Source organism: Capra hircus, chromosome 6 (genome assembly GCF_001704415.2).
Source record: "Capra hircus breed San Clemente chromosome 6, ASM170441v1, whole genome shotgun sequence".
In the NCBI taxonomy this organism is placed as follows: Eukaryota; Metazoa; Chordata; class Mammalia; order Artiodactyla; family Bovidae; genus Capra; species Capra hircus.
In genome coordinates this window covers 77,863,127-77,890,215 of record NC_030813.1, presented here as the reverse complement: position 1 = coordinate 77,890,215, position 27,089 = coordinate 77,863,127, and the positions used below count along the sequence as shown (strand labels likewise).

General features: G+C 35.2%; 1 protein-coding gene across 9 annotated transcripts in view; it reads right to left on the bottom strand.

The window, feature by feature from the left end:
- The window catches only part of ADGRL3 (adhesion G protein-coupled receptor L3), a 945,437-nt gene that overhangs the window by 311,083 nt on the left and 607,265 nt on the right, over positions 1–27,089 (bottom strand). For all 9 annotated transcript variants that reach the window (XM_013964661.2, XM_013964654.2, XM_013964662.2 and 6 more), the window contains 2 exons: positions 11,035–11,049; positions 7,856–8,656 (listed from right to left, as the gene is read on the bottom strand). In XM_013964661.2, coding sequence (XP_013820115.1) covers positions 7,856–8,656; positions 11,035–11,049 — 816 coding nt within the window. The remainder of the gene's footprint in view (positions 1–7,855; positions 8,657–11,034; positions 11,050–27,089) is intronic.

Genomic DNA, 27,089 nt, shown 5'->3' with positions numbered 1-27,089 from the left:
ATCCATTTGTTTTCAGGGATATCTGACAACATGTCTCATTCCATAAAATTATATAGTATGGTTGATTATTCCTGTAATTTAGGTATCTTAAATTTTTGGTCATTCATCATTATTATCTGAGAATTTAACTTTGTGGTGTAAAAGTAGTTATTAAGGGGGAAATATTTTTCTGCTTAAATTTGTATTTTTGCTTGGCAACCCTATTCTGTTTGTTGTCTAAGAAAAAAAAAAACGGAAAAATAAAGCAAAAATCAGACTTTACTATGTAATAAAGTCAGTTCTCACTTACCTACGGTAATATGGATAGAAGCAGAGTATTCTAAAGTGGAATCCCTTGATAACCAGAAATCCCATTTTAATCACTACTGCCAACCCTGACAAGATGTGCTAATAATGAACAGCCAAACTGTTTCAGTTCCACCTGTCTGCCCTCTGGTGGACATGCTAATGAGCAGTGAAATGGTTACAGAAAAGACAGCTGGTGTGAGTGGGAAGCTTATTCACAATAAGTCATCTTTTATGACTGTGAGCTGCTTGTATAAATAATTCTGATTACTGTTCTAATAATTATACATTTTTCAAGAATGTCACTATGTAGGAAAAAAGTTAATAAAAATTTTGAACATTTTTGTCCCTTGCATCTGTCTCCTTTATTAAGAAGGTCACCTCTATGCAGGGTTGAAAGGCTAACACTGGGTTTGGTTGTAAAAAACCCAGTAAAGTTTTGCTTTGTACAGGACTGAGATTTTGATATTGAGACTGAAAAGCAGAGGGTGTCATTCTGGAAAGGTTTAGCCTTAAAATTACAAAGAAGAAAAATATAAGAAATGTAAAAACAAACATAAGAGAATTCAGCTGACATTAAGTGGCAATAGAATAGCTTTTGCAAAATATTTAAGTTTTGGCTGTGCTCCCTGAAAAGTCACCAGCAGCAATGACCTTCCATCAGAAGCTGTCACTAAAAGCAAAGCAGCAGCAGCGGAGAGAAAGAGAGGGGGCACCTCTGCAGACAGCCAAACAGCTGATGCATAAAAATAAAGACCTGGATGAAATTAGCAACAAGTAGCTATTTTTTTCTTTTAGTGAAGTTCACTCAGTTACTGAGATTTACATCAATTAAACTTTAGAGACAATGTGATATCTCAAGTGGAACCATGAAGCAATCATAACTTATATGCTGAGGGCAAGTTTGATTTAACATCCCACTACTTTCAGGCTATTTTGTGACTAGGATGCAACATATTTAAATAAACCATTCAGGAAGCAGATCCAGCTACCTATTAAGCACATGACAGCTTCAAAATGTTCAAGATTCTCTGCCCAGCATTCACATTACTCAGCTGTCAAAGTAAAGGGTTCAGATATATGATGTGAAAATTACGTTTTAACGAGGTGTCATGTGTGTTTAAAGTTCTTACTCATCACTACATAGCCGCAGCTTTTACTGGAGACACAAATGCACTTAATTAGCATATTATAAGGACAGAAGGTTTACCTTATCTGCATTATTAAACTGTTATGTGTAGGCTTTTTGTTGTTTTAGATTCTACTATCTTAAGCATATACAAAATGATTACATTTACATAATCTAAAATGGCTTTCAAAATTTGGATTGTGTTTGGAAAGCACAAGAGCAAGCACTAGACAGTAGCTACATGTCATTGTTGTCTGATGTTCATACTGACGGCCTGGTGTGTTTCACTAAATCTCAACCAATAGGGTTGTAGATCTGTTAGATGTACTAATTTTAGGAATTTTGGCATTGACCTTCTCTGTATATTCTTATTATCAACCTGTGCATATTTCTTCTTTCTTCAGGATGAAATAGTGGAAAATATTTGTATATTTGACAATGAACATTTAGATTGTTCGGTCGACAGTTTAGAGACAAAGTGAGAGAATAAATGATAATACCTCACATCTCTTTTGTATCAATGAATTATGAACTCAGCACAATATGATTTGAGAGAAAGAACTCCAAGGGTAAATAAAAGTCATTAAACAGCAGTGAACTAAGGACAAGTAAAGTAACTACTTGATTCCCTCACACCAGACATATGAAGATATCAAGTAGAATTTTAGAATCATGATGGCAACATGAGAATCACTCAAATAACAAGTGAAATAGCTAACTACTGTTTGGAAGTTTTAAAAGTATATCTTACAAAAGATAGCCATTGAAGGAAATGATGAATGCATAATTTATCATATTTTATGAGAGGAAAAAGGCTCAGTTAAAAGTACATTTCAGGAAAATTGTATATTTGCTAGTCCTCGGTTTAGGAAAAAAAAAAGCAATTTCACATATTTACTTTTTAGCTCAGGTGGTAATGCTTACAAGCATTTTAGATACTGGTGTCCAAAACTTAACCACCTATTCTGCAGACAAAATATATTTTCAAAGAAACACACTTCCTCACTTGAATACACAGGTGTACTCAATGGATACACTTTTCATTATCTCTAAGCTGAAAAGATTCATGCAATTCATCAATGGAAAAATCTGAGATGTTCTGAAAACAAAATCCATTGAACTCACTTTCTTTCCCATTGTAAAACTATTGAGTAATTCTATAATTATTTCCAGAAGAAAATGCACTAGGTGCTGTAATGTGCTTTGGCACTTCTTACTACACAAACCTTCTTTATATTACCAAATATCACTACGATCTGAGTGAAGATAAGAAGCAAGTGTGTGTGGCAGGTGGGGAATAACTGGGGTGACTTCCAGATAATAACTTCCAGATCGTAGGAGTGCATGGCCAACAGTGAAGGGGACTACCTGAGAAGCATATGTATAATCTTAATAAAATACATTGTTGGACTATTACTCCAATTACCATAATATTCTGAATAATAAGGTATAAAATATGTCTGTATATATTGTAATTCATTTATTTATTTCTTAAATTATTCAGCAAATCTTCACAGACTATATGATTTCACCCCTGAAAATCAGAAGCACTTTTTTTTGGAGTGCAGATCTATGGTAATTATCTAATCATGAGATCTACAAATTAGATTGACATCTGGAGAGTGCCTGGCACATGGGGATACTGAGATCACTTCTATCAAGTGAATGAATTTGCACACATTGTTTCCCTAAGCATACTTTCCACTTCTAGTGTCACAGAAGGGACCATGACTTTGAAGTTCATGCTGCATTTTAGTAGCTGGTGATTTTTAATAAAATTATATGAGCAGTAGTACCTTAAGCCCCTAAATTAGTTAACATGGATAATAATGGTCCTTGTAGGGTTGGTATGTAGTTTTATGTTAATTTTGCTATATCTATACATATATCATCTCATTAAAATCTAACAATAATCTTCATGGACTTTATCCTGCCAGACAACTCTGTCCATGGAATTCTCCAAGCCAGAATACTGGAATGGGTAGCCGTTCCCTTCTCCAGGGGATCTTCCCAACCCAGGGATCGAACCAAGGTCTCCTGCACTGTGGGCAAATTCTTTACAACTGAACCACCAGGGAAACTCAATCTTTGGACCCAGGTATTATTACTATTATTATTATTATTTTTACACTTTATAGTTGAGGTAACTAAGACCAAGAGGCCCACAGTCAAACAAGCACTAGAGGCAGAATTAAAACCCAAGTCCTTTGGCTCCCAGATTCATGTTCAGAAGCAGTATGCTAGCTCCATGGATGTTTCACCTGGGGACTTTTATACACCAGGGGAACATATTTGTCTCAACTTCTAATACCCAGATACTTTAATCTACAGAGTAGTTTTTTTGACCCTAAATATTTACAGTAAGTTGGTTTCCTTACACAGACAAATAAAAATGTCCATAAAAATAGTCAAAAGGAAATTTCTTTGAAACATGTCAGTGTAATTTATACTAAAGAAAAACACTCCGTTGAAACTGTTTTTGTATAATAGGGTGAACTACTTCCATTAATGCTAGTTTAAATTCTCATATTGATGCATAAAATGGACACATTCTTATTCTCTACTTTTTCTTTCTACCTCTCCACTATAGGAACACACCAAAGTTCTAGCTTAAGTTTAATACAGCTGAAGTTTCACTTTTTCGAAAACAGAAACAATTTCACTGTCATTTAAAAGAATGAAAACTGAATTTCCTGGATTAAGATAGTGATTTGTTTCAAAAGCTGAGCTTTCTCATTTCTCAGTGTTTGCCACTTTAGTAATATCCTTTTAACAAATATGATAACTATTATATGTGGGCAAGATGGCTTATAATCTAACTTCTATAAGCAAACAAAAAGTATTAAGTGAGTGGTATAATTTTCCTATGTCCATGATTACAATGAATTATTATCATACATAGGGATACATGTATGGGATAAAAATATAATTTTATTAATGTATGCCAGAAATATTTTTGACAAGTCTCTAAATACATGGGGCTATAGTATCATCTTTAATGATAATTTACAAAAAGTAAGTTAAGAATTTGCTTCAGTCCATTGAGTTAAAATCTGGAATACTAATTAATATAAACTTATCTATTAGTCTAAAAAATAATGCATGCTTTTACCAATAAATAAAATTAAGGTATGTTACTGCGCTTATTTCACTAACATCAAAAGATGATGTTACTATGTATCATTTCTTTTAAGGCAATTAGAAATTACTTTGGTTACAATCAAAAGTAAAAAAGGCTAAGAACCATTCAACAATAGAGTTTCCACTGGCTAAATACTCAAGAATATCACAGACCTGAAAGAATTGTCTTCCCAGAATATTTCAGATGCTTAGCTTTTTAATTGAAATGTGTGTTGGTTTAAGAAACCTTACCTGTACAGAGGTTAGTTAGGTCTAGGGTATTTTTCAGGACTAATAATGAGAAGTTGCTTTTGCTGCTATTGCATATTAGGGTTTTTCTTCTACGAAAAGCAGTTCAACATAATATCAACATGCTGACCATGGCAAGAACAGCTCTCAGTCTTGTAGAAGCTTCTCAGGCATTAGAGAAAATGCCTCCCAATTTGACATTCTATCATAGTGAGAAATAGAAAGGCATCCATTCATGCTTTCATCCATTCATTCATTCAGCAAAGAATTATTGAGTCTTTATTAACTCTATGCTATATAGTACACTAGGATCTAAGAAGGCAGAAATAATGGTCAGATGAAAAATAATAAAAAGATAAGTAAAGCAAGATTACTAGCACTTAGACTCTAATTGTATAAGATGATATGTATATAATGAAGTTAGTAAAGCAAAATGACATACTAGTAAAAGCATGGCAAAAACAATGCAGAAAATAAGAAATAATAACTTGTAAGAATTTTAAAAAATGAACTTTGAATTGCTATGTCACTGTCAAAATTCAGACACTTATATCTTGTTTTTCCATTATATTATCACTGTTTCCATTAATTCAGGGAAATGGAATGGGAAACAATGAAAACAGTGAGAAACTCTAATTTGGGGGGCTCCAAAATCACTGCAGATAGTTACTACAGCCATGAAATCAAAAGAAGCTTGCTCCTTGGAAGAAAAGCTATGAACAACAGAGAAAGCATATTAAAAAGCAGAGATATTATTTTGCCAACAAATGTCCATCTAGTCAAAGCTATGGTTTTTTCAGTAGCCATGTATGGATGTGAGAGTTGGACTATAAAGAAAGTTGAGCACCGAGAATTGATGGTTTTGAACTGTGGTGTTGGAGAAGACTCTTGAGAGTCCCTTAGACTGCAAGGAGATAAAACCAGTTTGTCCTAAAGGAAATCAGTCCTGAATAGCCATTGGAAGGACTGATGAAGCTGAAACTCCAATATTTTGACCACCGGATGTGAAGAACTGACTCACAGTAAAAGGCCTTGATGCTGGGAAAGACTGAAGGCAGGAGGAGAAGAGGACGACAGAGGATGAGATGGTTGGATGCCATTACTGACTCAATGGACATGAGTTTGAGCAAGCTCTGAGAGTTGGTGATGGTCAGGGAAGCCTGGCATGCTATAGTCCATACGGTCACAAAGAGTCAGACACGACTAAGAGACTGAACTAAGCTAACAGTAAAATTGCTAGTAAAACAATTTAACTTCTAAACTAAGATAAATCTGCTCAGTTATGCAACTAAAAATGTAAAAGATGGATCAATTCATGACTGTCTTCAAACAATATTAAAAGTAAACAGTATTTCCTAGAGAAGAAAAAGATACTTTTAAAGAAAGGGAGATGAAATGTCTTTTTTTTTTTTCAAGCTGAGTTTTGTACTGTTTTTTCTTTTATAATTAGATCTATTCTTTTATCTGTATCAGTTATGAACATTTATCTGTATATATCAATTAGATACACTTATACATATTTGGAAAATTCTGAAAGAGATGGGAATACCAGACCCCTTGACCTGCTTCTTGAAAAACCTATATGCAGGTCAGGAAACAACAGTTAGAACTGGACATGGAACAACAGATGTGTTCCAAATAGGAAAAGGAGTACGTCAAGGCTGTACACTGTCACCTTGCTTATTTAACTTATATGCAGAGTACATCATGAGAAACGCTGGGCTGGAAGAAGCACAAGCTGGAATCAAGATTGCTGGGAGAAATATCAGTAACCTCAGATATGCACATGACACCACCCTTATGGAAGAAAGTGAAGAGGAACTAAAAAGCCTCTTGATAAAAGTGAAAGAGGAGAGTGAAAAAGTTGGCTTAGGCTCAACATTCAGAAAACAAAGATCATGGCATCTGGTCCCATCACTTCATGGCAAATAGATGGGGAAACAGTGGAAAAAGTGTCAGACTGTATTTTGGGGGGCTCCAAATCACTGCAGATGGTGATTGCAGCCATGAAACTAAAAGACGCTTACTCCTTGGAAGAAAAGTTATGACCAACCTAGACAGCATATTGAAAAGCAGAGACATTACTTTGCCGACTAAGGTCCATCTAGTCAAGGCTATGGTTTTTCCAGTGGTCATGTATGGATGTGAGAGTTGGACTGTGAAGAAAGCTGAGCACCAGAGAATTGATGCTTTTGAACTGTGGTGTTGGAGAAGAGAAGACTCTTGAGAGTCCCTTGGACTGCAAGGAGATCCAACCAGTCCATTCTAAAGGAGATCAGCCCTGGGTGTTCTTTGGAAGGAATGATGCTAAAGCTGAAATTCCAGTACTCTGGCCACCTCTTGTGAAGAGTTGACTCATTGGAAAAGACTCTGATGCTGTGAAGGATTGTGGGCAGGAGGAGAAGGGGACGACAGAGGATGAGATGGCTGGATGGCATCACTGACTTGATGGAAGTGAGTTTGAGTGTACTCCGGGAGTTGGTGATGGACAGGGAGGCCTCGAGTGCTGCGATTCATGGGATTGCAAAGAGTCAGACAGGACTAAGTGACTGAACTGAACTGAACTGAACTGATACATATGAATTAACTGACAATATTCCCAGTAGGGTTGGTCATATATGATGTGCTCAATGATTTTAACATATTGGTATAGGGCTCCTGAAGAATTATATAATGCCAACCCTTTGGCATTTCCAAGTAGAGGGCACATTGTAGGGCATGTCACAATTAATTAGGTGGGATAGCATTCTATTTTTGCCAAGGTTTTGTATAGTTCACTACACACACAGACACACAAACTAACTAGCTGATAATGAAAATGCCCTTCAAAGAATGGATGAAAATTGGAGACTAGCTGCGTAGAGGAGTAAGAGTCAGATTCTCATGCCTATAAATTTTTTTAACAGTGATTTACAGCAATATTTTTTTAGCTAAAAACAAAAAAGAATAACTTTCAAAACACAGGCCAGAAGAAAAACCAGGAGAAAGAAGTCCAATCAAAATATACAATAAACGTACTAAGTTCAAGCTGTAAATAGTTCCCTTTAAAGTACCATCAAAAGTCAAACTTACCTGATCTACTATCCAGAGGTCCAAAATCCAAAGAATATTTCACGACGTGATAGTTATTCCATACATAAAGAAGGTTGTCCCTGGGGTTGTAATCCACAGCTGCTATGTACTGGTATGAATTAGGAAAGGGTACATCCACCAAACTGTCCTTACTTTGGTCAGTGTTGTAAATGTAGTCAATCTTATTTCCCGTGGCCTCATTGTCGTCATCCTCATAGACAGATTTGACCACATACAGAATTCCACATATCATGAATGCATTGGAAGCTGACCGTTTATCATATGCAGTATCCCATGTCCCTTCAATCCGCAGGGTGTAAGGGTTCAACTGACTAATGACAATTTTACCATTGTTTTGTTCTGTTGCATAGATTACCCATAGCCCATTCTCGTCCACTGCCAAGTCTATGTCAGATTTGCCTCCCCACCGGTAAGGGGAGGTATCATGGTAATTGGCATTTGCTATGATAGCTTCTCCACTCTTTATCCTAGTCCGCAAATCAAACTTTACTATGTTTCTGGTGCGCTCTTTATTGAAGAACAAAGCTCCATCATACACTACAAATCCTGTGCCATCCACCCTGTGAGGAAGCTTGTAGGTTGTAGTTGGCCTTCCAGCAATGAAGTCATCCTTGGATGAGTACTCAGTCAGGGTGTCAGTTCTGTACGGGGTCCAAGGCATATAATAAATCTTGTCAGAAGCCTGAAGAGGGTCTTTGCACCATGCCCCAGATTGGTGGTCAGATTCAAACAAATGTTCACTCTGGTATACTCCTTTTAGTAGTCCAGGACAAAGAAAAACTGTCAATTGGGAAAGAGCCAAAATAATAATTATATTAATTTAAATATTTTGTCATATATTCTTACTTTTCACCAAGTGGAATTCAACTCTAATCAGAAATGCCCACCACCACTTAATTATTTTGCTGCATTCTTCTGAGAACGTAAAGCATTTTTCCACATTAATTTTGACATTTCTTTAGAATCATTCTGATTTGATTTGCTGATGAAATTTGGCCTTTTCATGAGTGGCTGTGCTTTCCTTTGCATTTTTCCTTTGCATTTTACCTTTGCAAGAGTGTTGCAATAATTTTGGATATGCTATCTACATAGATGTGACTTATGTCTGTGTATTCTATAGATATATAACAAATATAAACATTTACACATGATGGTTTCATATATCTTATTTGAAAGTTTTTAAAAAATATTGTTTTCACTCTGATGCTAGTAACTACTCTATACTTATCATTAAGAAGCAAATGAAAATACAATAGTAATTAAAAACATAATAAGGGGAAAGAAAAACCTTGTGATACAGGCCACTGAATCTTAAAAAAGCCCTTAAAGCTGCTACAGCACACACAGAGCATGCAACTCACACAATTAAAAATGAGTGATGGATGGATACTGGAAGGAAAAAGAGAAAGGAAGAAAAAGAAAGGAAAGAAGAAATAAGGGAAGAAGAAAAGGTGAAAAGTTACAGAGGAGAACCCAAGATCTAGATTTTAATCAGTTAAAAATGTCCTGTTAAATACAGTAGACTTGGAACTTAAAAACATGTACCTTTTACTGTTACATGAGAAGAACATTAAAAAAACAAGATTACTAGCTACAATATTTTGCTGCTCATACTTCAGACTGAAAATGGGCAGGACTTGTCTGATTTGTTTTATTTTTCAGTAGCACATTATGTGAGTGGTGGTAAGGAAAGCTTGACTGATTCATCTTTAAAAAAGGGGGCTAAAAAGCAATGTTTCCCAAAAGGAGGTCCTTGAAATACCTATTTATATGGTTTAGATATATAATACACAGAAAAAAACCCCACAAAAACAGGGATTCCTAGCCACACATGCTCAAGAAATATCTAATTAAAATAATATCAGGATTCTAAGTACTGAGGTACATTAGTGACTCTGCAAGGCAGAAGAAGGGAGTGTGAGCAAATTTCCACAAATTAATTTGATCACAGAACCCTTTCTACAGAGCCTGATGGGATATAATTTTCTTCTGAACCTGCTATGGGAAACACTGCTCCAATATTTTTGCAGAGCAAACACATTGAAAAATAATCATGTAGTCCACTGTTATGTTTGAAATGATTAGAAGTATATTGGGAAGAGAAATTAGGAAATCACAAGAAATTTGGAAGTTGACTCGTATTTTAATGATTAAAGTATTATTCTCTTGATATTAGTGATTAGCTCTTTAACAGCAATTATAAACCTACATCTAAGAGAAAATCTAAGATGAGACTAAACTACGGTTTGCAGGCTATTAAAAACAAAAGTCTATTGTTAAAAAATGTCCAGAGTTTCAATTTTGGGAAAATGAGACATTTAGGGGAAAATTTAACTGTCAAAATCTTCCATAGCAAGGATAGAAGACCATCAAATTATACTTAATAATAAAATGCATTATTGGAAGAATTTTTCAGGACTCTAATACGATGCCTGGGCTTCCCAGGTGGTGGTAAAGAACCCGCCAACCAATGTGGGAGACATAAGAGATGCACGTTCGATCCCTGGGTCAGGAAGATCCCCTGGAGGAGGAAATGGCAACTCATTACATCTTCTTGCCTGGAGAATCTCATGGACAGAGGAGCCTGGCGGGCTACAGTCCATAGCGTCATAAAGAATTGGACACGACTGAAATGACTTAGCACACACGCAATATGATGTCTATAATTATAAAGGATGGGTAGGTATTATTGTCAAAATTGTATATAAACTTTATGTTAGTTAATAATCAGCCCTTGCTTACAAAAGCAATTTATTTTAATGTATTTCAGAAAACCATCTCCCCTTTTCCCTTAATAGTTAAAAATCAAAAGAACAGGGAATTACTCCAGAGCTAGGAAAATTATCTAGTCTAGAAATAAAACAAATCTGAAGCAGTCATTATGCATCAGCATCTACTGGATTTCTAACTACTCATTTAAAAATAAAGAGGAATAAAATGCATGGTTGAAAACTTTACACTGTTAAACTGTTTTAGGATAAAATAATCAAACCAGCACTGGTCAGTACAACAGATTAAAGTGAAGTTGAGCAGCAGAAATAGTAAATAAATTTTCAGAAAATAGATAAAAATTAATAACAATTATTTTAACTAGATGTTAAACTGTTAAATAACTTAGCCTATAAATAGTATATAATTTATGAAAGGTATTTAATTACCTTTTTGTTCCACTTCTATTGGAGAGAGAGAAGTAAAGAGAGAAAGGAGAAAAGAGAATAGATTAATGGTACGATATTGGCCAAGCACTTTTTATTCACCTCTTGCAAACTGAAAGTAAATAATTTATTGCACTCAAACTTGATTTATTGAACATTATGTTTTTCTTAAAAGAACCCATTCCTCTATAAAATTATTTTTTTAGAAACAACCACATTATATGCTTAAAAATACAGTATAAGTTTGAAAAAAAAATTAGGCAAAAGTTAATCAAGCTAAGATTGAATTAATATATCATTCCAAACTATAGACATAGGAAATACAATATTCATAATAATAACACAAGGATTTTCTATTTGAAAGATAGGTTGGTAATTGTACATAGAAAGCTTTCAGATAGTTTGGATAGTCTCATTTATTAATTATTATTTATACCAGTACTTACAAAATAGTCTTGCTTTTTACCCATCTCAAGAATTGATCTCTTTGGAAGAAACTACTCTGTAACTAATCTCTGAGGGCCTAATATTTTCTGTAGTTAATGAGAAATGTACCTTGTGAGATGACACATTAACAGGAAATGCTCTCATTCTGAATAAATATATTTAGAATCCTTACTGAAGAAGCTTTTCTGCCTCCCACTCATCAGTATTTTATGTTACTGTGGAAAAATACTATCTTCAGGAAAAAATATATCCAAAGGTTGATACAAATAATGAGCCACCTGCTCTGGGCTTTTCTGAAATTCTAAAGCAAGTCTTTCAACAAACTCTTTTAAGAATAAATTGAGATTCTCAAACACGTTATGGTTATGTATCTTTCAAATTAGATTCCATTATGATTTTAAGGTATCAATTATTACAAGTAGAGGAAAATTTTGGGAAACTGTAACATATTCATGAAACTCATCAAGAGACATCTTTTTCTAATTAATATTGGTCTCATTAGAGAGAATTTGCCAAGATCACAACAAGGAAACAAACAAAAAAAGGATCAGTGGGGAAAAAAGAGGGAAAGACCCAAGAAAGAATGGGCTCATAATACAAACATTAAAAAGAAAAATAATAGGTTCCAAGTGATATAAATCGAAGATAATTCCAGTGGAAGGGATAAACTGAGCTACTATGTACAATAAATAAAACTCTAGGAAAATTTTAAAACAAGGGAGAAATACTTTTTTGGATATTTACTTTCAGGTAAGATTTTGTGCTTTGACCTAAGCTCATGTCTTCAATTACCAGCAAAATCACACTCATTTCTCTCCTTGACTTTTTTGAAAGCTCAAAATCACATGTGTTAGAAGACAAAAATGTTATATAGGAAACCTTATGTTTAGGAAGTTATAAATGGGGTTATCTTTTTTAAGATATGTCATTAATTTACAAATCTTATTTTTAACAGGATTTTTAGGACTTTTAAAAAAACTCACGATACTTTTATATTATTATAACTTATCATTGTCAACATTAATTAAACCTATATCAAGTAAATGTAGTATTTACTGGACTGTATACTTCAATATAGTCCATTTAAATACTTTACCTAAGAGATGAACTTCATGACTAGATTACTAGCAAACCTGAGCTCAGACTGACAAGTAGAAGAAACGGAAGTAAGCACTTTAAAAATTAATCAATAGTCTCAAAAAGTTTGTACTGGAGGCTCATTTCACAATGAAAGTGGAGGCTGAGAGTGGGGTCTTACACTGAAGTTGACATTTGTCAAGGACTAGTCTACCAAGGGATTCCTAGAACTAATTTCATTCTTTGAAATAGCTCTAAATATATATGCTTTGGATTGTATATGAAGCTGGTTATATTATACAACATAAAATATACAGTCACACAACTTTAGTCTTATTCCATATGAAATTCATCTTATTTTTGTGTGCAATTACTCTAACTTCTTGGTGACTAGTATTTCTCTCTCCAACAAATACTTAGTGAGCAAGACAGATATGTGGCAAAAAGTATTAATAAGGTATATTTATTACAATTTATAACTACTACTTTACAATTTAATGGAGATTTTTATTTTTCAAATAAATTTTACGTTTATTTTCTCAACTGTCATTATGTAAAGTTTAACTTTTAATTCTCTGGTCCTGGTCTAATTTGAAGAAACTGTCATAAACTGTAGCCCAAGTAAGGTGCACCTCTGGCACTGCTTGTTACTTTAAATTAAGATTTATTAGGCAATTCTATTTCAGAGAAAATTATTATGGTGTTGCCTATGTCATGACTGGCTGTAGTTCATTCATCATTTATTTGCCATTTCTAAGAGTAAAGTAAAACAATCCTGTAATTTAAGTTGAGTTAAGTACATACAAATCATATTCCCATAACAAAAACTAGTATGGCAAACATAATTTGTCACTGAAAAGCTAAGTAACATTTAGGATTCTCCAGTCATTGTTCATCATCTAATTCTAGATGCTTCCTTCACCTGAAGAAATAAATGCAAACAAACTGCCTGTATATAAAAACCATGCTTACCCCTGTATCCTTCACAAGCTCACAATGCCTGGCACATACTGTATACTCAATGAACATTCACTGAATTAATACACAATCCACATAGAGATAATTAATTGTTTTGAAGATATTTATAGCATGTGATAAGAAGAAAAAAGCAGCAGAGAAGAATCTGGGTTTGTTATATAGACTCCTACATGGGATGATGTCTTTGAATATATTAAAAGATGGGAAAGAAAGTAAATTTATAAGCAATTAGCATCTTCAACTCATTAAATGTAAAACCAGAGGAAAAAAAGGAAAAAAAGAAGCATGGTCTTGAGGTCATAATGGCAAGAGAAATTTGTCACTATAAAGCAGTCTATGACAATCTAGAAACAAAAGTGGAAAATACTCCCTTTTCTTCTCTCTGTTATGGGATCATGAATAAATGAATTGTATGATGACAACCCTGCTAGGTCTTAAGGACCTCTTGTCTGTTACTCTGATCCAATATCCTGAATTCTGACATTTTAGCTGTTGCTGTTCATTTCTAAACCTCCTTGGAAGTAGTTTCTCTACTTTTCTGTCTTCAATTTTGATACCCAAACTACTTTTTTCATTCATGCAACCTCCATAAATATGTTTATATACTGCCTTAAAGTGATTTTCTTGTTGCCCTTGGTCAAACTTAATGTCATAAGCTACATCCTGTGGTTAGCTACAGGGCAAATTCAAATTAAGGGTACCTGCATTCCGAATAAAAGGAAGAAACAGTTAAAAAAAAAAAAAGACTAGCAAATTTCCCCTTCATCCCACAACAATTCATAAAATATAATACAGTCATGTTATTGTTTAGAAAAAATAAGATGTTATTAGTTCTATATTAGTTCTGTCCATATCTGTACCATATGCAATATTTGGGATTGCATTCTTTAATTATAAAATGTATGGATGAGAGAGCATAAGCATGCATTGCCAACCTTTTTCAAATGGTGTTACAAATTACAGAGAAATAAAATTGTCACATGCCAAAAATTGTTAGAACTAAATTGCCATAACTGAGAACTATGAAATTGTATCTAATGCTAATGTAGCTTAAAATTTCTTTCCGTTTAAACTGCAAGTCATACAACCCATTTTGAATCTAAAATTTAAACATTCTAAATGAGAAGAATTTTATGCAATTAATATACCTAATCTAATATTTAGAAATGACATTTATGAAGAGAATAAGATAGTTGTAAAATATTAAATAATTATAAACAAACATTTTTATTATTGAAATGTAATAGTATTTTTTTTTATTTTTTAAATTTTAAAATCTTTAATTCTTACATGCGTTCCCAAACATGAACCCCCCTCCCACCTCCCTCCCCACAACATCTCTCTGGGTCATCCCCATGCACCTGCCCCAAGCAAGCTGCACCCTACGTCAGACATGGACTGGCGATTCAATTCTTACATGACAGTATACAAGTTAGAATTCCCATTCTCCCAAATCATCCCACCCTCTCCCTCTCCCTCTGAGTCCAAAAGTCCATTATACACATCTGTGTCTTTTTTCCTGTCTTGCATACAGGGTCGTCATTGCCATCTTCCTAAATTCCATATATATGTGTTAGTATACTGTATTGGTGTTTTTCTTTCTGGCTTACTTCACTCTGTATAATTGGCTCCAGTTTCATCCATCTCATCAGAACTGATTCAAATGAATTCTTTTTAACGGCTGAGTAATACTCCATTGTGTATATGTACCACGGCTTTCTTATCCATTCATCTGCTGATGGACATCTAGGTTGTTTCCATGTCCTGGCTATTATAAACAGTGCTGCGATGAACATTGGGGTACATGTGTCTCTTTCAATTCTGGTTTCCTCAGTGTGTATGCCCAGCAGTGGGATTGCTGGGTCATAAGGTAGTTCTATTTGCAATTTTTTAAGGAATCTCCACACTGTTCTCCATAGTGGCTGTACTAGATCTGATAGACAGAGTGCCTGATGAACTATAGACAGAGGTTCATGACATTGTACAGGAGACAGGGATCAAGACCACCCCAAGAAAAATAAATGCAAAAATGGAAAATGGCTATCTGAGGAGGCCTTACAAATAGCTGTGAAAAGAAGAGAAGTAAAAAGCAAAAGAGAAAAGGAAAGATATACCCATTTGAATGCAGAGTTCCAAAGAATAGCAAGGAGAGATAAGAAAGCCTTCCTCAGTGATGAGTGCAAAGAAATAGAGGAAAACAATAGAGTGGGAAAGACTAAGAGATGTGTTCAAGAAAGGGAACACTGTGTGCAAAGATGGGCTCAATAAAGGACAGAAATGGTATGGACCTAATAGAAGCAGAAGATATTAAGAAGAGGTGGCAAGAATACACAGAAGAGCTATACAAAAAAGATCTTCACAACCCAGATAAACACAATGGTGTGACCATTAACCTAGTCAGACATCCCGGAATGTGAAGTTAAGTGGGCTTTAGGAAGTATCACTATGAACAAAACTAGTGGAGGTGATGGAATTCCAGCTGAGCTATATCAAATTCTAAAAGATGATGCTGTGAAAGTATTGCACTCAATCTGTCAGCAAATTTGGAAAATTCAGCAGTGGCCACAGGACTGGCAAAGGTCAGTTTTTATTCTAATCCCAAAGAAAGGCAATGCCAAATAATGCTCAAACTACTGCACAATTGCACTCATTTCACACACTAATAAAGAAATTAACACAATATTTCAATCAACTATCCTTCAATAAAATAAACTTTTAAAAATTAAAAAAAAAAAATTCTCCAAGCCAGGCTTCAGCAACACATGAACCATGAACTTCCAGATGTTCAAGCTGGTTTTAGAAAAGGCAGAGGAACCAGAGATCAAATTGCCAACATTTGCTGGATCATGGGAAAAAGCAAGAGAGTTCCAGAAAAACATCTATTTTTGCTTCAATTGACTATGCCAAAGTCTGACTGTGTGGATCACAATAAACTCTGGAAAATTCTGAAAGAGATGAGAATACCAGACCACCTGACCTGCCTCTTGAGAAACCTGTATGCAGGTCAGGAAGCAATAGTTAGAACTGGACATGGAACAATAGACTGGTTCCAAATAGGAAAAGGAGTACGTTAAGGCTGTATATTGTCACCTTGCTTATTTACCTTATATGCAGAGTACATTATGAGACATGCTGGGCTGGAGGAAGCACAAGCTGGAATCAAGATTGCTGGGAAAAATATCAATAACCTCAGATATGTAGATGATACCACCTTTTTGGCAGAAAGTGAAGAAAAACTTACAGCCTCTTGAAGAAAGTGAAAGAGGAGAGTGAAAAGTTGGCTTAAAGCTCAACATTCAGAAAACTAAGATCATGCCATCTGGTCCCATCACTTCATGGGGCAAATAGATGGGGAAACAGTGGAAACAGTGTCTGACCTTATTTTGGGGGGCTCCAAAATCACTGCAGATTGAAGACATGAAATTAAGAGACACTTACTCCTTGGAAGGAAAGTTATGCCCAACCTAGACAGCATATTAAAAAGCAGAGACATTACTTTGTCAACAAAGTTTCATCTAGTCAAGGCTACGGTTTTTCCGGTGGTTATGTATGGACATGAGAATTGGACTATAAAGAAAGCTGAGTGCCGAAGAATTGATGCTTTTGAACTGTGGTGTTGGAGAAGACTCTTGAGAGTCCCTAGGACTGCAAGGAGATCCAACCAGTCCATCCTAAAGGAAATCGGTTCTGGGTGTTCATTAGAAATACTGCTGTTGAAGGTGAAACTCCAATACTTTGGCCACTGGATGCTTAGAGCTGACTCATTTGAAAAGACCCTGATGTTGGGAAGGATTGAACACAGGAGGAGAAGGTGATGACAGAGGATGAGATGGTTAAATGGCATCACTGACTCAATGGTCATGAGTTTGGGTAAACTCTGGGAGTTGATGATGTACAGAGAGGCCTGGCGTGCTGCAGTTCATGGGGTCACAATTAGTCGGACATACTGGGCTACTGAACTGAATTGAACTTCTGAGGACAGCTGAGTAGTTAAGCTAAAAGCAAACAAAAGTAATAAACAAATCAGTCTTCTAAAAACATTTGCCAGTGCATTATTTACAAAGAAAATCTCCTATAAGCAGATAACCAAAAGTTCACAATAATATATTAGTACAGTACTTTCTAAACAGTCGATCCTAAAGGAAATCAATCCTGAATATTCATTGGAAAAACTGATACTGAAGCTGAAACTCCAATACTTTGGCCATATGATGAGAAGAACTAATTCACTGGAAAAGACCCTGATGCCGGGAAATTTTGAAGGCAGGAGGAGAAGGGGAACACAGAGGATGAGATGGTTGGATGGCATCACCAACTCAATGGACATGAGTTTGAGTAAGCTCCAGGAATTGGTGATGGAGAGGGAAGCCTGGCATGCTGCAGTCCATGGGGTCACAAAGAGTCTGGCATGACTGAGCGACTGAACTGAAGTTAACAAAATATTTTGATGTGACATGGTCCTAGTTACTACCATATCAAACATAAAAGTCAACCAAAACTTAAAAGGTTTAAAAACTTAACCAAGGTCAACACTGGTAGGTGGCAGACTCTGAGCACTCGTCTAATATCATATACTGGTTCTCACAACACTTAAGCTTAATGAAACACTATTGAGTTCTTGCTCTCCATTTCCTTTCTGTCACCAAATCCAAGCAGGTGTGTAGAGGAGATAAGTAACACAAATGGAATCTCCCTAAGGGCAGGCACTGTGTCTGCTATAAACTCAACATTCATTAAGCATGTTAATCAAACCAGTCAATCCTAAAGGAAATCAACCCTGAATATTCATTGGAAGGACTGATGCTAAAGCTGAAGCCCCGATACTATGGCCACTTGATGCGAAGTGCTGACTCCCAAAAAGAGTCTGATCCTGGGAATGATTGAAGGCAAGAAGAGAAGGGGATGAGATGGTTGGATGGCATTGCCAACTCAATGGACACGAGTTTGAGCAAATTCCAGGAAATAGTGAAGGACAGGCAGGCCTGGCATGCTGCAGCCCATGGTGTTGTAAAGAGTTGGACATAACTGAGTGACTGAACAACAATTAAGCATGTACTATATGTCAATATTGCATATATACTAATTTAATCATCTCACAACAATGGTAGATATTTTCATTATCTTAATTTTTCAAATGACAAAACAGGTACAAAGATATATGGCTCTTTTATTAAGTAGTAGTAGAACTGAAATTCAAAACCAAGTTCTGGTCTTATTCATCACTGCGTCTTCAATACCCAGCACATAGAAAGAGCTCAATTAATATTTCTCACACCACCATGCAATGATGAATTGTACTGTGGTATTTTCAAAGAAAGGAACCAAATGTCATACTTTCTGAAGCTAGCAGGCTTCAGAATGGTGATGTAATGTATCTCCTCAGAGAAGATAAAATAATAGAAAAAAAATGGCATCCTCATTTCTTTGCCAAGGAAACAAGATATTTCTTATCACCAGAAACAAACCAGTGCTGAGTAACTCATGTCCTATTAATTATTATTCTGAAGCAGAGAAAATTCTCTCCTAATGCATTTTATATCCATCAAGAAAATACAAAAGCACTTCAGTAAACAGAAATAAAAAGATCTGTGATGTTCATTAATTTTTGGTATACTGTGTATCAAAAATTCTGAAAGACATCTGTCTCTTTCCATAAATAAAGTGCTAATACTTTTTTTAAATGAAAGACAAGTGTAATCTCTGCAGCTCAGCATCTAAATTATGTTTTTAAATGATACCCATGCACCAGTGAATAAAAGTGCTGCTCAATCAGCTTGTATTACAATGGCTTTATATAATGTGTTTCCTAAACTATCACCTCCTAATGAATTTCATCCTGGAGTATGTAGATTGAAAATATCAATAATTCATAGAATCCCTTCACTAGCCACATTATAATTTAAGCACTTAAGTACAATATCTGTAGATGCCACAGAAATTGAGATTGTCTTTTATTTTGTATCAACTCTCTATTCCATTGATTGACTTGTAAAATCCTTCAAACTGTTAATTCAGACCCTTTCAATAAAACAGTGCTACTGGCTGACTCTTTTGTGACTCTATTATAGTAGTTTCTAGTAAAAAATAATAATTTTCAAAGTTATTATTGGTAACAGTAAAGTCAATATCACATTTGGTTCATCAAGGATGTACCATTATCATAACGATTTGTCACACTATGTAACAACCATGTGGCAAGTAGAGTTGTTAAAAAAAAAGCAAAGACAGTCCCCTCAGTGTGTCTTCAACTATACATTCATATTTATATATTAGATCCACTAAATGTATCTGCTATGTGCAAGGCCCTCAGAGATGTGAATACAGAAATAAGTAATAACAATCAAAATACCTAACAATTACTGAATATGTACTATGTGAATAATTATTCAGGAGATCATTTAATTTAATCCTCAAAAAGATGAACCTGGTTGTACTTTTACGAACATGTTACAAAGGAGGTACTGATTTCTGCCTTAGGGACGCTTACGATCTAATAATTGGTGATTTTCAAAATACTTTTTTACCAATGATAAGTTCTTTCTAAATGTCTTCAAAAAAACTCACATAGAAAGATAAAAAAGAATAGAAGTGAAGAGCAGAGAAAGGGGGAACTGTTATGAGAAACTGGAGTTACAAACACAAGGCATAACAGTTTGACTACAATCAAATTTCCTACGGAAAATGTCATCCATTTGCTCTTGAGAAATATATTTGTGATTGATGCCTGTTGCTAGGTTCTATGGATCCAGCTCTGTATATTTAAAAATAAAATATATTTCAAAGTGAATCTGAATCTAATCTCAGTTAGTAAATACAGTTAATTCTTACAATTAATTCTCCTTGGGTTCTACAGCTGAAAGGTGTGTGTGTGTGTGTGTGTGTGTGTGTGTGTGTTTATCTAGTCACAGTGAAAACTTTATAAATTAGAAAAAGGAAGCCAGAGAATTAATATATTAGTCTCAACTCAGTTTACCTTTTAACTCAATAGTATTAAATCAATAAGAAAAGTGACTTTCTTTTTGAGTCACTTAATGTTGTGCATTGTAAGGGCAAAAATGGCTATCCTAATCTTCAGTTCAGTTCAGTTGCTCAGTCATGTCCAACTCTTTGTGACCCCATGAATTGAAGCATGCTAGGCCTCCCTGTCCACCACCATGTCCTGGAGCTTGCTCAAAATCATATCCATCGAGTAGGTGATGCCATCCAACCATCTCATCCTCTGGCTTCCCCTTCACTTCCTGCCTTCAGTCTTTGCAAACATCAGGGTCTTTTCCAATGAATCAGTTCTTAGCATCAGGTGGCAAAAGTATTGGAGCTTCAGCTTCAGCATCAGTCCTTCCAAGGAATATTCAGGACTGATTTCCTTTAGGACTGACTGGTTTGATCTCCTTGCAGTTCAAGGAACTCTCAAGAGTCTTCTCCAACATCACAGTTCAAAAGCATAAATATTTTGGCACTCAGCTTTCATTATAGTCCAACTCTCACATCCATACATGACTACTGGACAAATCAGAGCTTTTATTAGATGGACATTTGTTGGCAAAGTAATGTCTGCTTTTTAACATGCTATCTAGGTTGGTCATAGCTTTACTTCCAAGAAGCAAGTATCTTTTAATTTCAAGGCTTCAGTCACCATCTGCAGTGACGTTGGAGCCCAAGAAAATAGTCTGTCACTGTTTCCCTTGTCTTTCCATCTATTTTCCATGGTGTGATGGGACTGGATGCCATAATCTTTGTTTTTTGCATGCTGAGTTTTAAGTCAGGTTTTTCACTCTCCTCTCACTTTCATCAAAAGGCTCTTTAGCTCATCTCCATTTCCTACCATAAGGGTGGTGTCATCTACATATCTGAGGTACTTGATATTTCTCCTAGCTTCATCCAGTCCAGCATTCCGCATGATGTACACTGCATAGAAGTTAAATAAGCAGGGTGACAATATACAGCCTTGACCTACTCCTTTCCCAATTTGGAACCGATCCATTGTTTCATGTCTGGTTCTAACTGTTCCTTCCTGACCTGCATACAGATTTCTCAGGAGGCAGGTAAGGTGGTCTGGTATGCCCATCTCTTTAAGAATTTTCCAGAGTTTGTTGTGATCCACACAGTCAAAGGCATTGGCATAGTCAATAAAGCAGACGCAGAAGTTTTTCTGGAACTCTCTTGCTTTTCTGATGATACAACAATGTTGGCAATTTGATCTCTGGTTCCTCTGCCTTTTCTAAATTCAACTTGAACATCTGGAAATTCTTAGTTCACATATTGTTGAAGCCTAGCTTGGAGAATTTTGACCATTACTTTGCTAGCATGTGAGATGTGTGCTATTATGTGATAGTTTGCTCATTCTTTGGCATTGCCTTTCTTTGGGATTGGAATGAAAATTGACCTTTTCCAGTCCTGCGGCCACTGCTGAGTTTTCCAAATTTGCTGCCATACTGAGTGCAGCACTTTCACAACATCATCTTTTAGGATTCGATAAAGCACAGCTGGAATTCCATCACCTCCACTAGCTTTGTTCATAGTGATGCTTCCTCAGGCTCTCTTGACTTCACACTACAGGAGGTTTGGCTTTAGGTGAGTGATGACACCACTGGGTTATCTGGGTCATGAAAATTTGTTTGTATAGTTCTGTGTATTCTTGCCACCTCTTCTTAATATCTTCTGCTTCTGTTAGGTCCACACCGTTTCTCTCTTTTATTGTACCCATCTTTGCATGAGGTGTTCCCTTGGTATCTCTAATTTTCTTGAAGACATCTCTAGTCTTTCCCATTCTATTGTTTTTCTCTATTTCTTTGTATTGATCACTGAACAAGGCTTTCTAATCTCTCCTTGCTATTCTTTGGAACTCTGCATTCAGATGGGTGTATCTTTCCTTTTCTCTTTTGCCTTTCTCTTCTATTCTTTTCTCAGCTATTTGTAAGTCCTCCTCAGTCAACCTTTTTGCTTTTTTCATTCATTTTTTGGAGGGCATGGTCTTGATCACTTTTTCCTATACAATGTCACAAACCTCCATCCATAGTTCTTCAGGCACTCTGTCTATCAAATCTAATCCCTTGAATCTATTTGTCATAATCTTATTGATGCAAAAAGCAGAAGTCTAATTACTTTACTTTTGTCTAAATATTATTCTTTCAGTTTTCACTGGAGTTCTTAAGATCTTGTGACTTATTCTTGGAATTGAAAATTTGTATAATCACTTGGTGCAAGAGAATAAGACAACAAAACTCACAATGACATTCAGTAAGCAAAAAAGAAAATAACATTTTGAGAAATAGCTTAGGGATCTAAAGAGCTGCTACATAATCTGTTACTTGGTATGACTTCCAAATATCCCAACCAAACTGGACTAGATTCAGTAGCCAAAGAAAACATTTTGCATTTGGGAATAGCATGGTTAATAAAAATAAGTTAATAATAGAATTATGAAAATATAACTATAAATAAAAACATAGTTAGGTCCAGAATTCATTAGTACAAAATATACACCAAAAAATCTTACATATGTCATATGAATTTCTTGAAAAGTAGATTTAAGATCCTTACTCATTTAGATTTTGGAATTTGATAAAGTTAACATGCTAATAATACCAATTCATCTGAATAAATTTTAGGTCTTTAGTTTCATTGCTATAAACTTCCAAAAATGTGTTCTTTATGATATTATTCTCATTTTGTGTTTTACTATTTTGTCACAGTATTTTTTTCACTTTCCTTCTCACCTATATTTTTCAATATACTTACACCTATATTTATTTTTCAACTTTTACTCACTCTGTAGCCCCTACCCAGAATGCCTCACACAATATATCTCAGTAAGTCAAACTCTGTGTTTAGGTTATTCCTTCATAAGCACTATTGATAATTATTTTCTAGGTCCATACTGAATATGTATTAATTCCAACAGAGTTTATGAAGGATGGTATTCTATAATGTCCCAGTCCAATGACTGGAGAACTTTTTACAGCCAATTAGTGATTTAGGTTTTTTGAGCCACCTATAAGCTTTGTCACACAGTTGTCTTTGTCTCCCTTTTTTTGAAACAGCTCTTTAAAATTGTAAAAGATATTCTTAGTTCATGGGCCAGTATGTAGACAACCCACTGGAGATTTATCCCTTGGCCACAGTTTGCTAATATCTATTCTATTTAATTTTACATATACTGTCTCATGTACTATTCTCCTGGGCCTTGGTATTTTAACCTTCTATCCTTCTTCTGGAAGCACAGCTGACCCTTAAACAATGTGAGTTTGAACTATGCAAGACTACTTATACACAGATTTATTTCAATAGTAAATATTATGGTACTCCATGGTCCATGGTTGGTTGAATCAGTGGATACAGAGGGCCATTCATAAGTTATACTCAGATTAATCCCCAAGTTATTCAAGGATCAACTGAACTTAGAAGTTGTTGAAGGCCAAAACTGCTGTATCACTCACTTAGGGATTATAAGGGTCTATCTTAATGTCTTGTTATAACAGCTGGTCAAAAAATGCTGGCACTGATACACTTTTAAAATCACAGGCAAATAGTTCCAAATATGAACTTGATATGCTTTATTTGATGATGTGCACAAAAGAGAAGGGGCAAATCTTACAGACAGTAAAGTACTTCTGGTAAACAGACAAAATTCCCCTTAGATACTACTTATTATCTTTCTATAATAGAGTCCATTGTAACTCTCACTATCTACCAAAATGATTGTACACAGCAAAATGTTTCTTCTACAACCAATTATTAAGAAACATTTTGTAATTTCTGTGGAATTTCTCCTCAATGATATTGAAACAAATGATTTTCTAATTTTTAAAACATTTATTTAATACTTACCCTATATCAGGCTATTTGTTGAATACTTTATCTAAATTATTTTATTTAATCCTCACCACAACCCTGATGAGAATGTTGTCAGTGTTATACAGGTGAGTTCAGAGTTCACATAATTAGCAGTTGGTAGAGCTGCTATTTGAACTTCTGGGCTTGCACTCTTAACCTCTATGCTATGCTTTCTAGCAAACAAGAAGCTGCTGCTGATGAAAATAATGAGGATAACTAATATCATCTGTGGGCTTACTAATTACTAGATGATCTATTGTTTAAAATAATTTACATTGCTATTGTTAAGTCACTTCAGTCGTGTCTGACTCTCTGTGACCCCATAGACAGCAGGCCACCAGGCTACCCCTTCCCTGGGATCCTCCAGGCAAGAACACTGGAGTGGGTTGCCATTTCCTTCTCCAATGTATGAAAGTGAAAAGTGAAAGTGAAGTCGCTCAGTCATGTCCGCCTTAGCGACCCCATGGACTGCAGCCTTCCAGGCTCCTCCGTCCATGGCAATGGGCTGCCATTGCCTTCTCTGAAAATAATTTACGTATACTATTCATATAATAGATAGCATCACTAACTCAACAGACATGAATTTAAGCAAAGTCCAGAGTTACTAGAGGACAGAGGAGTTTAGCTTGCTACAGTCCATGAGGTCGTAAAGAGTCAGACACAATTTAGCGACTGTACAACAACAACAATTCATACAATAGTCACATTACCATTATAAAATGGCAGCATTATTATTTCAGTATTCAAAGAAGGAAACTAAATGAAGATAAGATAAATTAATAGTAAGTAGCAGGTTCAGGAGCCAATGCCAGGCCTCTGATCCAAGAACCTAAGTGCTAATCAGTATCTTTCAAGTGCAAACAATTGCTGAATAAATCCATCCATTGAGGAAAAGTATCTCAGTTATCCCTATTACTTTCTAAATACCAGTAGTGCTTCATCCACTAAATTATACTCACTAGATATAAAAAAAAGAAAAATATGTGATTTCAACAACCAAAAGCTTTAAAGGGTTAGTATTAATAACTAGCAATAACTTAACTTGAACAAAAGTATTTACTGATTTTCACTAAAGAATCTCTTCTCAAAGCTGCCTATTTAAGATCTCTTTTGCAACACGAGCCTTTCTTTTTTCGTTCCTTTTAGGGCAGTGTCACATCCCAGACTCACAAGGTACACACAGGTCACCTGTAAAGACAAGAGCCAGCTTCTGACCTAAATCAATAATGTCAGAGAGATTTGGAAGAAACACAGAGGTAGAATAATAAAGGATACAATAATAAAGTTGATAGATACACATAAAACTATCTGCTACTTTTTTTCCTACAGAAAGAAAAATATGTTTTATTAATTATGCATCCTAGAGTAAACTGTAGACATAGCATACTTCTCATAGAAGTTTCTTTACTCTTCATTCTGTTTCTTTATTCTTCAGTGCCCATCATAGCATGTCTAGGACAATTTAGCAGCAAGATTTCATTTTAGTCTAGTCAAACATAGCTAATTGCATAGTGAAAAGTTCCTACTTTTTTCTCCCTCATAGGTGAGAGCATTCATAATGGAGTTTAGCTCTGCAATGTTTTATTTGACATAAGAAGTATTCTTATGTCATATTCTTATGCTCTTAATAACCGGAACACATTCTTCCTTCCTTTCCTTGTCATATTATGTCCTTCCTTTGAGAGACAATAACAGAAGGAATTAATATTCCTTAAAAGATGTGTTGCAAATTAGCCAGGTGAAAGTTGTGAAAGGAAATAATAAGCAGGCAGCTCTTCAAATGGATATACTGTTTACAACACCCAAAGTATAGACATTAAATTTAAAATAAATATGAACAGCATAAAGTGTGTTATCCCATTCTTTATAATACCCAGCCAACATCTGTTCAGTAATTCACTAAATGTAGTGTTTAGTTTGTTTTAGGAAAATATGTTAAATTAAATGAAAGGCAAGTTTCACAGAACAAAATAAAGAATCACTATTTTTTACTCTAGTGAACACTGGCAAGATACTTTACAGTTTACTTTAACTTGACTCCAGCTGTTTGTCTGTTAGTTAATTTTGCCTTAAAAGCTATCTGTAGAAGGATCATAAAACACAAATTTCCTGGTTAGAGCATTCAGGAAGGAACTATCAACAATATAACATTATTATATATAATTTTCTCACTTTTTAATTTAAAAACTTCCCATAAACAAACACCAAAGGGGGAAAAAAAATGCTAACTTGTAAACTGACAATGGGCTTCCTGTTGGATCAGACAGTAAAGAATCTGCCTGCAATGCAGGAGACCCCTGGGTTGGGAAGATCCTCTGGAGAAGGGTATGGCAACCCACTCCAGTATCCTTGCCTGAAGAATTCGTGCCTGAAGAAATTCCATGGACAGAGGAGCCTGATGGGCTACAGTTCATGTGATCGCAGTGAGTCTGACAAGACTTGGCGACTAACACTTTCATTTTTACTTTTTTTCTTTTCTCCACAAACTGACTATAGATGATAATTATTTAAGTTTTTTATTTCATTTTTACAGGTATAACATAAAAATGTTATTATTGAATCTGCCACAGAAGGTGATTAAAAGATACTAAAGACCAAAAATAAATTTCATATAGAAACTATATATTTTCTCAGAAGCATCCATATTATGACATTCTCTATTAATCAACTAGAAAGTTAGTGGTATATATTCAAGGTCCCTCTTTCATTTATTCATTGCTCTG